We start from the raw sequence: 16,654 nt of genomic DNA, 5'->3' as shown, positions 1-16,654 counted from the left end.
TTGGTGGAGCCCTTTGCAGCAACATCCTTGGAGTCAGCCAGCAGTTCAGATCTATTTGCAGCATCACCACCAGCTCTGGAAAAAGATGTCAAGACCCAGGCTAAGAAAGTGTTAAGCCTGTTTGAGGAGGAAGAGGAGAGACCGGAAGATGATGATGGCATTAAAAATGCACAGAAAGAAATTGGTGTGGTGAGTCTAGGGAAGCTCTTGAACACTAGGAAATAGTATTTTTGCCTCCACTATTCTAGGCATGGTTTTGTTCTTACCCTTCCCTCTCTTCATGTTATGGAAGCTAATCATCTTCTATTTCTAAACTTCCACATTCTTGAGTTAGAAATTATTGCTGCTCTTCCCCATAATCCTGAATTCCTTTGTAAATTTTTTTACATCCCACTAACTCAAAAGCATTTGCTGCATGCTAGTATGAAAAAAAAAAAAAAAAATCCATGCAGATGTTTTGGTGGAGCTACCTGATGTCTGCTGTATGGAACTGATTCCCCAGTTATCCCTCAAGGCAAGACCTACTAGACAGTAGAAGGATGTGGAATTTAAAGCCTTGTGGTTTATCCCTTTATTTTCTTTATATTGTTGCAGTTTGCTTGGTGGATATATGCCTGCAGACTTAGCTTCAGCAAGAATCATCTTAATTCTTTGTTTACTTCTGATTTTCAAGTATGTGTTCACTTTTTTAAAAAAGCCTACAGTTGCTATATTCTTGCTGTCTGGCTTTCCTGATAGAGCATATGCCATGAAGAGGTAGACTTTGAATCTTCAGCAGCAATATCCTTGAATCCATGGCAATGATCTTGTTTCTACATGATGGAAATGTACCAAATTTTTTTCCGTAAACTTGAAGTCACGTCAAAAAGTATAGACTGTGTACTACAGTATACCACAAGGTTTCATCATCTTAGCGTGACCATGTAAAGTAAGTTGTCAAACCTAAAGGCTATACATACTTTATTCAGAATGAAGTAGATGGCTTTTGGAGAAAAATCCCTGTTTATAGCTGCTTCTGTGTTAAAGTGGATTGATAGCTTGAGCACTTGTTGTGAGAGGGGACACTCTGAGATGTTTTCAGGAAGCCACATCTGTCTAACAAATTAGCAAAGAAACAAATTCTTTCAAATCTTTCCTTCAGAGCACTCTGCTGTCAGCATATAATAGTCACAAAGTGATTAAGGTGCTGAAGTGCATATTCATGCGAAAATTAGAATAAGTAGTTTAGGAACTCAATCTTTTTGATAGGCAAATCTGAAAGGTGCTGCTATTTTCCTTGCTTATCTCAGCATAATATGCATTTCATGTGTGGATACTTCTAGATGTGCATTAGATTTTCATGTATTTGAGCGTAAACAGCAGTTCTCGTGCTCTAAAAATGTGACCTGACTTCTGCTGTAAAATTAAAATTGGTGCACAGAGAGGCCGAGAATGGAGCAGTAAAAAAAATTATAGGACAGGGTGCTTGGGCCAAAAATGGTGTATGGGAAACTAGCTTTAGTAGGCAGCCTTTGGGGCTTCTGGAGACTTGGACTGAGAAGGGGAGAATTGGCCTTTATTCTTATGGCTACTGTTCCTGTTGCTTGGATTTGGAGTCTGACGTTGTGTTGCTGGACCTGCAGTCATGCTCCTAAGAGGCGTCCTGTCATTTGCTGAGGTCCTGAAGAGACAGCTAGGGGGTGAAACAGATACTGGCCTTTACCGAGACGTCTGAGCAGCTGATACTGGTTGATTTGCCAGATAGTGGAGGGCTGATAAGGTGATGTATTTGTCTGTCAACTTTCCCTCTCACCAGCAAATTTGGAAGTACAAGTTCTTGTCAAAGGCAGACAATATGTTCTGTTCCTCATTGTGGAGGTGTATTTGCTTTAATGGGAGGAGAACAGGGAATCTAGTAACAGTAATAGCTTTACAGGCCTTCAGCCTTGTGGGGGTTTTTTAGTTTATTCTCCTTTAAGAAGGTATCTTAGGAAGATAATTAACCAGATTCTCTTCCTCTCACTTCTATGTCCTGCACCCTCAGCTGAAAAATTCAAGGCATAAAAGTCTTACTGAAATATAAACCTTACTGTATACCCATGTTAACATACTGAAAACTTTTTTTTTTCCCCTTCCTTCTAAGGAAACTTTACAGGTAAATAGTAGCAGCTGGATCTCAGGTCAGCTAGATTTTGATTAATAGCTTCTCATCAAATTGAACTGTGTATACAAATATTGACATCGTAAGTTTTGCAAATTTGGTTCAAACTGAAATATATAACTGGCAGCTAAAGTTCTGTTTTTGTTACCAGGGTTGTAGTGTAGCCTCAGGTGAATTGTAACATGCCTTATCACTAAGCAAATAACCTCCTTACGGAGGGAGTTTCTCACTGTGTGGACCTTTCTCCTCTCCTTCCAGGCTTCTGAGAAAAGTACTCGGCCCCAAAGCACTGGAGTCTTTCAAGATGAAGAGCTCCTCTTCAGTCACAAGCTTCAGAAGGACAATGATCCAGACGTTGACCTCTTTGCCAGCCCCAAGAAGTCAATGGTAAGTTCCAAGTCTTCTGCTGAATCTGCTATTTAAAAACAGTCTTTGAATTGTGCAGCCTACTGGCATTCCTTGATTGAACACTACTTAGAAGTCACTGATTTCCAGGAAGGGCCAAGTGCTAATATCAATTCAGGCATCATGGGCTGAAGGAGATGTGCTTTTTGATCTGTGACACCTCTTTTCTTTATCCTTTGTCTCTTTAGACTGCAAACCGTATCATGAAGCCATCACCTGGAGGAGGGCTTTTTGGGGATGATGATGAGGATGATCTCTTCAGTACCACTAAAGCAAACCTTCTGGTATCTGTTCCTTTACTGTAAATGGCTTATATAAATGACATTGGAAAGAAATGTATGGAAGGGATTTTTTTCCATATGTATTTCCACAAGAAATTAAGTGACTTCTCAATTATTTTCAAGAGAATATAAACGGTCATTGTGACCTTTAAGACATAGGGAACAAACAGATGCATTAGGTCTCCCAAAGCTGGGATGAGAGGGTTGGATTCTTCTTTTTGTGTACCACAGGGACTGGCTTAGGTGTAAGAGAACACACCTGAGCAGAAATCAGAATAACAGAGTTTGTATTGTATAATTGTTTTGTTGTTTAACTTGCTAATATTACTTCCCTGTAGTTTAAACATGACTGGTAAGCCTTGCTCTATGACTTACATAATTGAAGTCTCTGCAGGTTGGTTTGACTTAAGGTAATGAACACAGTATTAAAATCCTTGTGATCACTGGATTGTTTTTAGAGGTCGAGCAGCTGCAGTAATGAACTAGACTGCATTACAGGTGGTCTGAGGTCACAGTCCTAACATGCATTCTAAACTGCTACTCTATTTAGCTTAATTAAATTGAGGCCAACTTTTAGTCTATTTTCATGTTTATAGCTGGAAGTTAGGCTAGAAAACTGGCAATAGTTCCTGGAAACAGTTTCTTTGAGGACTATGGAAGGGGTGGTCGTAAGTAATTAGTGCTTGGCAGCTATACATGGTGCCTCTTTGCTTGAAAACATAAAAATAGCAGTGTTCCTTAGTGAACTTTGTGCTTTTGTTTTTCACTGTTGTCCTGTGCATCAGGAAATTAGTATGCATTTGGGTGTTTATTGAAACTCTCATTATTTATCATTAGCATAGACAGCAAAGGTTGAGGTAGGCTGAAGGAACAGAGGAGAAGGCCCTTGTCATTGCAGAGCCAAAAGTCAGTGCCATCTATGCATCACAGAGTTAAAAGATGTGGCTAGCTTTCTTTTCAGATAGAAGCAAGTTTTTTTAAAAGCTTTGCTTTTGTTTGTTTGTTTTGTTTGTGTGGTATTTTTTGTGGGTGTTTTTTGTTTGTTTTGGTTTGGTTTTGGGTTTGTTTTTTTTTTTTTGTTAATCTGCAGACCATGATTTTTAGACAATTCATGTTGAGTTGTGCTCTTAATGCTTTCAGAAAACAGCTGAGAAGAAAACATTTAAGGCCAGTACTGGCCCTTCCTCAGACAGCAGTAACCTAGAAAATGCTTTATGTGCCAAACAAGATGAAGCTCTGAAGGCAGTAACTACAGAGGCAAGTACTTGAATCTTGTGCCTTGAACAGCATGCAAAGAAAAAGGAGATGTAGCATTTTGTTTTAAATAAGTCTCTTGAAAAGATCAAAACTAGTGAGTAGATTCACTGGCTGCAAAGCAGCAATGCGTGGCCAAGCTTGTCTCTGCTTATCAGCCCATGTGCTGTTACTAGCAAAAAGTTTAAATGCACTTTCTTGATACAGTGTGGTGTTCGTTGCCCACAGACTTACAAGGGCAAAATACACAGCAATGAAGAACTATACTTCAAGTCCGGTTGGACTGAAAGTGGGTGGTGGTTCATTTTTCTCTGAAGTGTCAGTGTCGGTTGGAGTGAATGTGATCTTTAAAGTATAGGTAGGCTTTATTGGAAAGGAGATCAGGACATGCAGCACAAATCTGTGGCGGTTGAAAGATTTTATGATGAGCAAATAAGACTCCTACTCCTATTCTTAATCTTGCGGAACCAAGGGTCTCTGGAAGGGGCAGCCTGGATCTGAGTTCTGGTTTGTGCCTCAGCAGAGCTGCTTGTTGGATTTCCATCTGTAGGAGATTAGATTTTTGTTGTGGGGAGTGGGTGTGGTGTGGTTTTGTGTTTTTTTTTTTTTTTTAGCTCCCCTGGGCTGAGGAACACAGAGCATGTCTGTAGGGCTAGTAATTAGCCTGTCTTTCCTTATGGTGAAGTATTCCTTGAAGTGTAGAACAACACTCATCATCCCTTTTTTTTGTAGCTGCTGACAGCCTGGTATAGTAAAGATCTCAGCCTGTCTGAGGTTCAGCTGCACACCACATGCATTTAAGTGGAGAACAATCTCCTCAGGCACTAGGATTCCTCTGTCATGCTATCAAGACCACCAAACCAGTGTCCTAACCTTGTAAACCTTCAGTTACTTCAAGCTGGCTGAAGGAGCTCTAACAGCCCAGTCACACCAACAGCAGTACAGCCCAGCTCACAAAACCATAGCAGACATACAAACTTGTGGAAAGTAAACCATGGGAAGAGCACCTTAGCTGATTTGGTTCATCCCTGAGTCCTAGAATTGTCCCAAGTCTTCAGACCAAACAGCTGCCCTTGCTCTTCTAGTCCTACTTCTGGCACTGATGGCCTGCTTTCTACAGAGGAGCACTCACTTCCCTGAAGCTGTTTTCCTTGCAAGGCTGAAAGGTCCAGTTTTGTAGCCTGCTTAGCTTCCATGTAGGCTTCATTGAAGTCTGTGGCCCTATTACACCCAGTCACAAAGAGAAGAGTTGGTTGTATCATGATCTGGCAACAAGGCTTCAGAGGGTCTTAGGGTAGGGAGTAAGCAAGGAGGGAGGGTAGCTGTCACAGTTTGATTTGACTGGTGTTTTGCGTGACCTGGAGAAGATGGCAGTTGTTGGGTTACTATGGCAAAGTATAATACTGGGTAGAAGGAGAGTGGAATAAAATGTGATAATGAAGATGAAGCTATGGCATGTGGGGAAATGAAGCTGAAAATTGAGTGACTGTAGCTCTAGTAGAATGTGATGATAACAAGAAGAAATTGGTAAGCAGTGAGCTGCTTTCTATAGATGTATTAAAATGCAAGCTATGGTCTGGTTAATAACAACTTGTCCACTTGTTTAATCCAGTGTAATTTTGTGCAGAAATCTACAGGTCCTGTTCACATTAAAACCAAAGAGCCCTCATCTCGGATTGGAAAGCTACAAGTAATTAACTTTACTGGAATTTTGACTTTCAAAAAAAAAAATCATCCTTGCCTCACTGATGGCTTCCCCTGAAACTTCCTTTTCTTACTCTTGCAATTTTATTATTTTTTTTCAGATGGCGTATTTTTAATTACTTTTTCTGTATTGCATGTGTAATGTTATTTCTCCCTCCTGTTTCAGACCTGACTCTGAGCAGCACTATTTACTCTATTTGGGAGGCAGGGGGTGGGCTTCTCTTTGACCTGCTATTCTTCTCAGTACTACTTTAAGTATGTGACTCTTAGCAGTATGTTCAGAGAGTCTTAGGGGGTTGGTGTTTTGCTTATGTCCCTTTTCTGACATGAAATGACTAATAACTGTCTATATCACGGTATCTCTCTTAATGTCAGAACTCTTGTTGTCCTCAGACATGATACTGAGCTGCGTAGGTGTTTGATCTGACATAACGTGGCCATGCTGTCCCTGAAGCTCTTATACAGAATAATGGTGTTGAGCACTCCACAGACCTAGTGAGACAGAGGACACGGGAGACACAGAAGTGTATAGGTGTGATAAAAGCCAGGCAATTGTAGAAGTAGAACTTGAATGCCTATATGCACTAGTTCTTGCTGCTTCTCTGGAGCCGTGCTTGCCCTTGAGCAATATTAACATGATTTCTTTTTGTGCGTGTGGTTTTTTGTTGTTTGTTTTTGTTTTTTTCTGTTTTGTAGGCTAACTTGGCTATTAACCCTGCAGCCTTACTACCTGGTGCAATGCCTAAGGTCTCCAATGTAAAGTCCCCCTTACCAGTTCTGGACACTCCATTGCATGAGCCCAAGGATGTACAGAACAGTGAAGCCTTCTCTGCTGCAGGAAACAATGAAGAACTTGGTGTAAGCTTTGATCAGCCTATGCAAGCGGATACATTGCACAGCACCAATAAGGTAATCTTGGTATTTAAGAGGATAGAAAGGGGGATTAAAAACACAGTCTGTCCTTGTGCCAGAATTTGTGGTTTCGTATGCAAGTTCTGCTAACAGTATGGTCTATCCGAATCTATATGGAAGTGTGGAAATCTAATACTCACTTCTTTGGACCACTGAAGAAAAAGTCAAGCCTACTGCATTCTTAGCTCTGTAAGGGGCTTATGTGTATGCCTAGTTCTGTGCCTTTTCAAGGTACATGTGTACATTCCCCAAATACAGTGGTTTTCCCTATAGGTTAAAGGTATTTTAGTGTAACACCTTGTCCTGTCCCAGGAGACGCCAACCTGAAAACCATAAAAAAGGCATTCCTGTAGGCTAACTATAAAATACATTATGGACAGCTGCTGTGGCAAGATATCAAGAACACATCACTGCTGTAGTTTGTCCTTTACTTCCTCTGTGGATAAAAATGTCATGTTGTCCTGAACTGTCACTCCCAATTATTTTTCAAACAAAAGCTTTGTTTTTAAAGGAAAAAAAAACCAAACAAAACATACAAAATAAAAATGACAAAAGTGTTACAGCTTTTGTCATGGAAGATCTCTGTCTCCTGACTCTACTTGGTTTTTATTCATACCTTTTACTTTATGGAGTGGAAAATGCATATTCTAGTTAAAGATTTAGTGGTCCTTTAAATAAAAAAAGCTTGAACCATGTAGTTGAGATCTGGTCTGGGTGCTTATGATATTATAAATCTCTTGAGTTTCCTGACAGCAGCAATATGAATAACATAACTTAGGATCTTAACTTTGATTCTTTATTTCCTTAATGCTGCTGGGGCTGTTCCTTACTAGATGAGCAGCAGAGATGACGTGGGAAGATGCAGCAGCTGTCACCACAATGGCTGACATGACCCCTTAGTATCCAATGTGTTTGAAGCTTGTACATCTGACTAATGTATTACCATGTAGGCATAGTTGTTTCCAACAGCAGCATGTCCTGCACAACAGACAAAAACCCCTCTATTATGATACTTTTAAATAGATAGGCTTGCAAAAGACTAGAGCTCCTGTAGCTGCATATGGTCGACCTTGAATGTTCATTTTGCTGTAGTGATGATGTGTGTTTGTTTACAGAAGTAATCTGAGAAGCAGCATCTCAATAACTATACAGTAAATGGTTTTGTGGCTCAGGTTACCTGTCTTAATTTTGTCGGGTCATTGCTTCTTGAACCTTTCAAGTTTGAGTTTAAGCTGTAAATATATGCAGCCAAATGCAGTTTTTCCAAAGGCTGAAACAAAGCAACATACCCAGCATTCTGGCTGTCTTTTCAAAGAACAGTGCATGGAGCAGGGATCAATTTCTTTCAAGTGCATCTCCCATCATAATTTTCCTGTTTTTCAGCCATGCTCTGATCAATACAGCCACACATTCTGAAGGCAGATGTGCTTCTACAATGATTCTGACAAAAGTACATGGCTCCTGTAAGCTGTGTTACAGCACATCCACCCCAATTGCCCTTCTACTCCAACACAGAAATTAACAAAAGGGAAAAGGCAGTTGTACTGATCTGTTTCCTACCTGTGTGAATAGAGGGAGAGGCTATAATGGCAACTTGCAGGGGGGTTGCTTTAAAAGCAGCAGAGGAATGAAATGTATGCATATGCATACAATGAAATTAAATGGAAAAGATAATTAGTCATGGCTTGGGCAGAACTGCACTGCAGAAGCCCCTGGATTAGCAAGCTATCAGACTGACTAAGGTTTTATCTAAGCCAAGGGGCTAGAATGGCTTGCTGACCTGTGTTGTGACTCTCTACTTGCAAGTGCTGTTGCTTTTGTACCCCCATTCCACCTGCTGTGGAATGACCAGAGGGCAGCAAATCAGAAGTCTTGGGTTATTTTTCTGAACCTTGCTGCAAACTACTCCAAGCTTGAATGTCCCACGTGTCCATCTTTCCCCTTTCTGAAAAATAGGGAGGATGGATGCTGCTGAGCTGATGATGAATGGTTCCTACTGCTTCTCCGTATAACCTAAATCAGTGTCTGCTCAGCATTCCTTGCTCAAGATTTCCAATGGATCATTTGTTTAAATGTACATGTAGCTGTTTAAGTTATTTAAACCAGAGCTGTGAACAGAATTAGTTAATTCAGTTTCAGTATGCTAGTATGAAATGGGTAATGCATGTTAATTGCAGTGTTATGAAGGCTGAGGAAGTGTTACGAAGAAATATAGCAGGAATCCTAACCTGTCTTCTGTGAAGTGTTTCGTTTGTTTTTTGTTTTTCTTATGTATGACCCTGCTCTGCTTTTCCTCCTTTCTTGCAGACCAGGATCAAGGTTACAGGAAAACGAAGACCTCCTAGCAGAATGGCCCGACGTCTAGCTGCTCAAGAGTCTCAAGAGAGTGAGGAGGTGGACGCTGCTAAAGAATCCAAATTCTCTCTACCAAAACAGACGTCAGCAGTAGTGAACATAAAGGAACCTCTTGCTACTGAAGCAGAGTCCAAGGAAAATGGCTTTCTCTCTGGCTTGTCACTACCGGCTCATGGCAGTGTTTTGTCTGCTGGGACAAACAAACTCCTTCCTCCAAAATCCACAGACCAAGGGGATGATCTGTTTGAATCAGAAAACGTTTTCGCAAGCAGCTCATCATCCAGACCAGCTGCACAGTCAAAGTTAAAGGAGGGAGTGCCAGACAGTGTGGCTAACAAGCCCATCAAGGGCAGGGAGAAAAAGCCTGATCTGTCTGTTCTGGTTGATCAAGACAGTGATGATCTCTTCCAGCCTGCACAGCAAAAATCTTCAACAAAAAGCAGCCCTATACCTTTTTTGGAGGAAGAAGACGACTCTCTCTTCACCTGTCAGAAAACTGGAAAAAAGGAGTTGAAATCTGCTGTCCAGCAAGCTGTTGATCCTACTGCCGATATCTTTGAGGTAATAGTTGAGCCTGCCTCCTTGGCCTTTTTCATCCCCAGAGCCTTATGCAGACCCCTTTACTTGGACACAGGCTTAATGGAGGCTGCTGAGTAGGATGGGCTGTGCAGGATAGATAGTGAAGCAACCTGTCAGTCACGCTCTGCTGCTGGACAATAGGAGCCCTTTCTTTCGTTGCTCACCCTCTTATTAGCATGAGTGGATTAAAAGTTGGAGCCTCAACACAGAGCAGGCATGTCACCGAATGTGCTGTGACAACATACCTATGATTATGATATTTTCCAGAGTAATATAAACTATTTGTTTCTTTTCTGTTAGCTGTCTGTTCAACGCACAGCAGCTCAAATGACTATTAAAAAGCAATGAAGTTGGCAGGCTGGGCAGCTCGTCCAAGCCTCTGTGTGCTGTACTTGACCTGTGTACATGTTATCCCGAAAATAGGGTTCTGTGTACTCGGTATGCAATTAAGCCAAATTTTAGCACACAAAGATGAGACACTGTTTATTATAGTTGTGCAAGTCTGGATGCTGGAATGGAGCCAGCACACCAGAAAGAAAAGTAACATTTATTATATACAAAATCTCATCACTACTTAGGGCAGTCCTAAAGAGCCAATTGGTTATACGTTTGGATATCGGTTGCATAATATAATTTTAGCATATAATGAGCAACGTTCAGCTAAAGGACACTTTATCCAACAGTCTCGAGATATGTTTTAAAACAAGACTCAACTAATTGTGCAGGCTTCAAAATGTCTAAAGCTGCAAGTCAGCAGTCTCTGTAGTTTCTGATTAGGTGTTTTGCAAGTCACTCTTATCTTTGTTAGAGGAGCAGACTGACCTAAAACTGAAAGGATTTACATATCTTTAGGTTAGTAATTGCTGGCAGGATTAATTCTTTTAAGTGATAATGACTACACACAATCCCACACTAAGGCACTCTGCCAAGTCTTCCACGGGGAGAAGGGACTCTGACTTCTCAGGATTGAGAAGCCCAAGGCTGTCAGTCTTCTCAACATCTCAGCTGCTGTGTACAGGTAATTTGACTATTCTCTTGAAGTGTGTTGTGTATTGATGATCTCTCTATGCTTTGCTCCAAGGATGATATATTTGCTACTGAGGCAATTAAACCAATGAACAAAGCAAAAGAGAAAATGCCAGAGACTAACTTGTTCGACGATAACATTGATATCTTTGCTGATCTCACCATAAAACCAAAAGAAAAGAAACCCAAGAAAAAGGTGGAACAAAAATCCATATTTGATGATGATATGGGTAAGTGCCTCCTGTCTTGCAGCTAATCTCATAATATTGTCCTGAGTCACATTCATCGGAGGTGTTTTAGAACCCTATTCTTTCAACTTTTCAACTGCTCTGAAATATCTTTGGATTTTAACCTTGGATGAGAACTTTCAAGGTTTGTAGGACTAGTACGGCATTTAAGTGATTTAGGAGGGTGTATAAAATTCTTCTGAGAGAAGGAATAATTAATTCCTGTAGGGTTTTTCTCACCTGTGGGAATTAGAAAATTTCTGTTGTCTGGAGTAAGAGACTAATCTCATGTTGTTATGGCTCTGAGATACATTCTCTGTTTCAATTTGCACAGCTTTTTGTATCATACTTTCAGATGAAACACTGAAATGAAATTTGCATTTCTTTCCACCCCACTTTCACTATTGTGTTTACTACCGTGGAACCCATAACATTTTGTTTACATCCATGTAGACGCAGAACAATTTACAAATACTGCATCTGAGAGCAAAAGTTTGCCCTGTATAATTCGTTGAAAAAGCAGCATATAGTAATGTGAAATGATGCACAGTATGCTACTTTCTTGGTCTCCATCAGTGGAGGTATCAAAAAGCATTTGATCCCCAACTGTGTTTATTTGTTCTCAGGCTCTTCATGTTTATAGCTCTTCTTTGAGACTGCAAGTATTCCTTCTCTAAGACAAAAAATTCTCCTCTAGCTTTGATTCTTGTCATTGTTCGTTCTTTCTAGCCTATTCAAATTGAATCTGACTTATCACCGTTTTTGTTTGGACTGCTGTTAAACATTCCAGCCTGTTGGAACCTGGTTGAAGTCTGTAAATGTGTTATAAAACTTGCCAGAGAATGAGCATCTTGAGATTTCAAAACCTTCTCAATTGGTGTAAAAAATAAGACTTAAATGTTTGCATGCAAGGTATTTGAAATATGTATTGGATTATTAAAATACCTTATTTTAATAATTTACTTTTTTTTTAATGTAGCCTATAGCAAATGAAAACTTCCCAAACAGCTACCCTTTCCAAATATTTCAGCATAAAAATCCAGACCTCATGTTGAAAAAAACAGTTGTAGAGTGCTACTTGACAGTATCTTGGAAAATTAGCCACAGTAGAACCTGTTGTTTTTACTTCCACTTTTGACATCTACCCTGGTGCTAGAGCTTGTTGTTTGATGTCACATCTGATCTTGATACCTGTAGCATCTACAGCACCCTGTAGCATCTACAGCACCCTGTAGCATCTGCAGCACCCTGTATCTGAAAGACTTCGTCTTCCTCTAGAGTGTTGACTGTGTTGTGGTGCAGCCATAGGTGTGCAGCTTCTTAGTGCCCAAAGCTATGGAGATCCACAACACCTACAGGAGTGCGGGGAAGATGCCTGCAGGAGAGGATACCCTGCTGGAAGCAGAGCAGAACTGGCACTTGCCTGTGCTTCAGGTTAAGGCTTGGCTTTAAGTAGTCATGGTAGCACTTTATCAGGGCTGCGTATTGTTGTCTTAGGAGATACTTTCTCCTGCAAATAAAACAGTAAGTGAGTACAGTTTGGAAGGGGTGGGAGGCTGCAGGCTGCTTTCCTTTGTCCTGCTACAGCTTCTAGTCACTATGTACTACTTTTATGTTAGGCTTATTAGCAAAACTCTTTCTCAGGTCTTTATGCTCCTAGCCTCCTCAGTGACCTTATGGCTGATGACATGGACATCTTGATGTCACCTCTGCCTGTCTGCAAAATGGTGACTGAGCTTTCTTGTGCACTGACAGATACTGTTTTCCATGGCCAAAACTTTCCTCTTCCTTAAGGCTTGTTATAAAATGGGAGTGATACCTCTTCTACTTATGGCACTCACTGTACTTCCCTTCTGCTGTGAAGCTAATCCCTGTGATAGCTTCTCACTTTGGAGTGATGCCAGTAGGGGATTAGTCTGTTTTACTGCCTCTCTAAACTGCTCTTGTGCTGAAATGCTGTCCTGGATTATTCCTGTATAATCCCCATGATGAGCACTGTAGCAGACACGTGCTGGAGTGGAAGAAGTAACAAGAAAACAAAGACAAGCACATTGTGATAGGCCGCTTCGTGCTTGGCCTCTGCACAAGGTTGGGATACAGGCTGAAGGCTGAAATACTAGTTTTTATACTCTGGACTAGTAAATGGCTATTAACCTCTGTATACAAGACCTGTGTTGTCTTAATAGAGGTTCAAGACCAGTTATGTGCTACTTATACTGGCCTTGGGAATCACTAGTGATTCATGTATCTCAGTCTTGTAAAAGTTTTTTCATCCCCTCATAATCCAGCTGCATAATCTGCATATCCTACATTTAAAACCTTAATGTATAGGAAAAGATACACTGTTGTGTGTGCCCAGGAAACCTCAGAGCAGCACTTCAGCTCGTGTATGGTAGAAGCTCCATCTCTTCCCACAGGCAGAGTCCTAAACACAAGCAGCACTTGCCACAGCAAGAACTGCAGGTCTGTGAGCTCTGCTGCTGGCACAGAGTATCTGGGTTGGAGGGTTTCATTTCTACCTGTTGTTATTTTTCAGGAGAGAGCTATGTCTTAATAACCACATGGTATTTTTCCCATTTGTGGTCCTAGTTATTCATAACAGAAATGTTTGTGTTGAGGAAGGTGGTGGGAGATCTTGATTCAGGATTGTAGACAGACATTTTGAATATTCAGCAGGATGGCGGTTGTAGTTCTCTGCCTCCTCGCATCTTGGCTGTGCTCTGTTCTCAGGTGACTTATGCTGTGTTCTTATTGTGCTGTAGATCAGAGACTCTCATATGGCTAGTGTACAACAGTAGTTGTTAGCAAGTACCATCTTTTCTTCTCTGTTTTTCTTTGGCAACAACCTCACAGCTCTTGGATCTCTCAAGTTCCTCAGATGCTAATGTTCTAGACAAGAGGGGTGTTATGTGGCACTTGCACGATGGAATTTATTGAGAAGGTGTAATTTATTAGTACTTCTCAAATGCTTATGAGAGTTTGAACATGTTATAAAATACAAGTATTATGCTGCTTTCCTGAGAAGAAAAAATATTCTTAATTTGACTTACATCTAGCAGCTCCCACATATGTCCTTAGAAACGCATCTAGAATCGCAAGCAGCAGGAAAGCATTTGTTTATCACAGAATGTCCTTGGCAGTCACTGCCATGTGCTGGAGACTCTTAGGTACAATGTTATTTCTGTTTGGCAGTCACTCCACATTAAAATCTATCTATTTTTTTTTCCTTTTAGATGATATTTTCTCTAGCAGCCAAGTCAAGATACCCACTCCCAAAAGCAGATCTTCCCCAGCGGCCTCAGAAGCAAAATCTGAAAGCAAGACACAGAGCACATTTGATGACCCACTGAATGCCTTTGGAGGGCAGTAGCCACGGGCAGCATGTTGCAGAGAGGAGGCCTTCCTTATGCCCTGTTCAGTACTAATACTCTGGATTCTCTAATCCAGTAGAGCTGAAATGAGATGGATGTGGATATTTAAATTAGATTACCCATTTAAAATGGTTAGTATTCTCTTGCGCTGGCTCTAGTTGTGCTAAATGATATATTTTTTTTAAAAAAAAAGACAGTAACCTTCAGCTATCTTGTTTCCATGGTGCCCTGTGCAATACCTGCAATGAAGTAATCTATTATACAAAGTATAGTTTGTTTTATTCAACAGATCTATACAGAAAATAATTGATAAATAGTAAATAGAGTCTTAAACCATATCTGTCTGTATGTCTTACTTTCCGCTTGCTAAGGATGTCTGCGTCATGACTTGAAAACAACCAAAACCACTACCATGTCTTGTCTGACTCAGCTGCCAATTTACTGAGCTAATGTTAGGGTAAGACTGAGATCTGTTATCAGATACATCTTCTCCTCTCATGTAATCAAGCACTTAACAAATCTTAGTGCAGGACTTGACACCAGACAGAGATATTTCATACTAGCAGCTAATGTGGGCTATAACAATGGTTAAAACTTCTCTGCCAGAAGAGTGTGTTACAGATGAGCACCTAGTGCTCCATGAAAACAACAGAACCCTATAATGGTCTTCTGTTCAAGTTGTGAGATCTCACTAAATGAGATTTTTTTACCTGCCTGGATTTGCCAAAGTTTTGCAAATAACACTTTCTAAGAAGTCCATCTGTACTGGGTCACTTCCAGGTTAACATGCCTGTGTGCATACCTTAGTGCAGAGACTCACTTGTGCCCAAAGGCTTGCTGTCTGCTGTCCTTTCTCATCCGTAACACACTGTAGGCTGTTCACAGGAGGTCACTATTTTGTGGAATCCTCTTAACTGTCCAGTGCATTTGGTTTAACCTTCTTGCTTCCTGTATTCTATAGATCGCCTTTCTGGAACTGATGCCATAACTGTACTTCATGCCCAATGGTAGACACTTGCTCTCCTGCGTGTATACAAGTAGAGCAAATGCATAAATGCAGAAGGATCAAATGTTTATCTTATTTTACCAGTGATTGCCTGCAATTCTGACTAGATGTGCTGTTTTTATGATAGTGATATACCTCTTTATCTTCAACTCTTAAGACTGTTCTGCTTTCTGTGAATTTAAAGCATGTTCTCAGAGGACTTTGAGAGCAATTCCCACTTTGACTGAAGCCCTTCTTCCTATAATAAGACATCTGCTTCAGTCTCTTGTTTCTCAAGTTGGATTTACTTTATCAGGCTCAGTAAATACTGCAGTGAAGCACCTAGCGCTGATGAGGCTAAAGCAGAAGGAAAGGTTGGAAGGGATAAAGGAGAAACATCGTGTATTGATTTGTGCCATAGGTGGGCCTGGCAGTGATTCATTTAAGCGGAGGGTAAGCTGGGAGGAGCAGCTTGGAAAAGAATATGAGAGCTATTTGCAAATGGGTGTGTACAGTGAGAGCACTTCAGTTTATTTATAGGCATTACATCTGCTCTGTATGCCTCATACATGATTTGGACTGCTGCTTTACTCTCCTGTGCTTAGAAGGACTTCAAAGACAGACTAGGGGAGAGGAAAAAGATGGTGAATTCTGCTACTTCTTTTCTACATCCTCCTTTCTTCTTGGCCCTTCACATTAATAACTTCTGTTAGCATTGCAAAAAGTGCTGTTCACAAGCCAAGACCCCTGGGGGCCAAAAGTTGTTTGAGTAGAAGAAAAAAAGCTCCTGCCTTAAAGCGTTTCTCAAACTTTAATGTGAAACCTCAGTAGAGAAAAGCTCTTGATAGAAACTTGCACCATGATATAGATCAAAACCTTTCTTCCCCCCAGTCTTTCTAAACTGGCACAGGGAGAGTCTCTTCCCCCTGTTAAAATGTGTGGTCCTCAACTACCTCCCCATAACAGATTGCAAATCCTGGACTAGGCACTTTGCTTTTTTTAGCTGAGTTTTGTCGGGTTTTTGGGGGGGGGGGGGTTTGGGGGGGTTTTGTGGGTTTTTTTAGTGGTGGGGTTTTTTGTTTTTTTTTTTTTTTTTAGGTGTTTGATAAACCATGGCTGCATTTTCTCCTGGGAAGGAGTCTCCAGAGCTGGAGCTCAGAGTTACAGCCCCCAGGGCTTGCTCAGTGCTCTGTCAGAGGCTCCCATACCTGCCATGTGCGTGTGAAAAGCCACAGTATTTGTTCTGAGTGTTTTAACTGGGCCTGACACCCAGCAGCGACTGTCTGGGGAAGTCTTGCATAATTTAAAACCTAAATGGAAAGTAAAGCGGTTAATGTAATTAGCACCTCCTAATAAGCTAAGCTTGCTTCCTCTAGCGTTTCGCCGGAAGACTCAGAGCGCCGCAGGGAAGCGCT

General features: G+C 40.9%; 1 protein-coding gene across 4 annotated transcripts in view; it reads left to right on the top strand.

Moving 5' to 3' along the window:
- Window positions 1-14,590, top strand: part of LOC135990631 (WASH complex subunit 2A-like) — a 38,651-nt gene extending 24,061 nt beyond the window's left edge. For 3 of the 4 annotated variants that reach the window (XM_065638433.1, XM_065638432.1, XM_065638431.1), the window contains 9 exons: window positions 10-189; window positions 2,399-2,527; window positions 2,734-2,829; window positions 3,967-4,083; window positions 5,708-5,770; window positions 6,481-6,693; window positions 9,004-9,612; window positions 10,712-10,886; window positions 14,117-14,590. In XM_065638433.1, coding sequence (XP_065494505.1) covers window positions 10-189; window positions 2,399-2,527; window positions 2,734-2,829; window positions 3,967-4,083; window positions 5,708-5,770; window positions 6,481-6,693; window positions 9,004-9,612; window positions 10,712-10,886; window positions 14,117-14,253 — 1,719 coding nt within the window. In that variant the 3' untranslated portion in view covers window positions 14,254-14,590. The remainder of the gene's footprint in view (window positions 1-9; window positions 190-2,398; window positions 2,528-2,733; window positions 2,830-3,966; window positions 4,084-5,707; window positions 5,771-6,480; window positions 6,694-9,003; window positions 9,613-10,711; window positions 10,887-14,116) is intronic. The other variant, XM_065638435.1, reaches the window with a different exon arrangement.
- Window positions 14,591-16,654: the final 2,064 nt, after the last annotated feature.

The sequence above is a fragment of the Caloenas nicobarica genome, chromosome 7 (assembly GCF_036013445.1).
Source record: "Caloenas nicobarica isolate bCalNic1 chromosome 7, bCalNic1.hap1, whole genome shotgun sequence".
Classification (NCBI taxonomy): domain Eukaryota; kingdom Metazoa; phylum Chordata; class Aves; order Columbiformes; family Columbidae; genus Caloenas; species Caloenas nicobarica.
The sequence above is the reverse complement of the archived record's forward strand: the minus strand, read 5'-3'. Positions and strand labels throughout refer to the sequence as shown.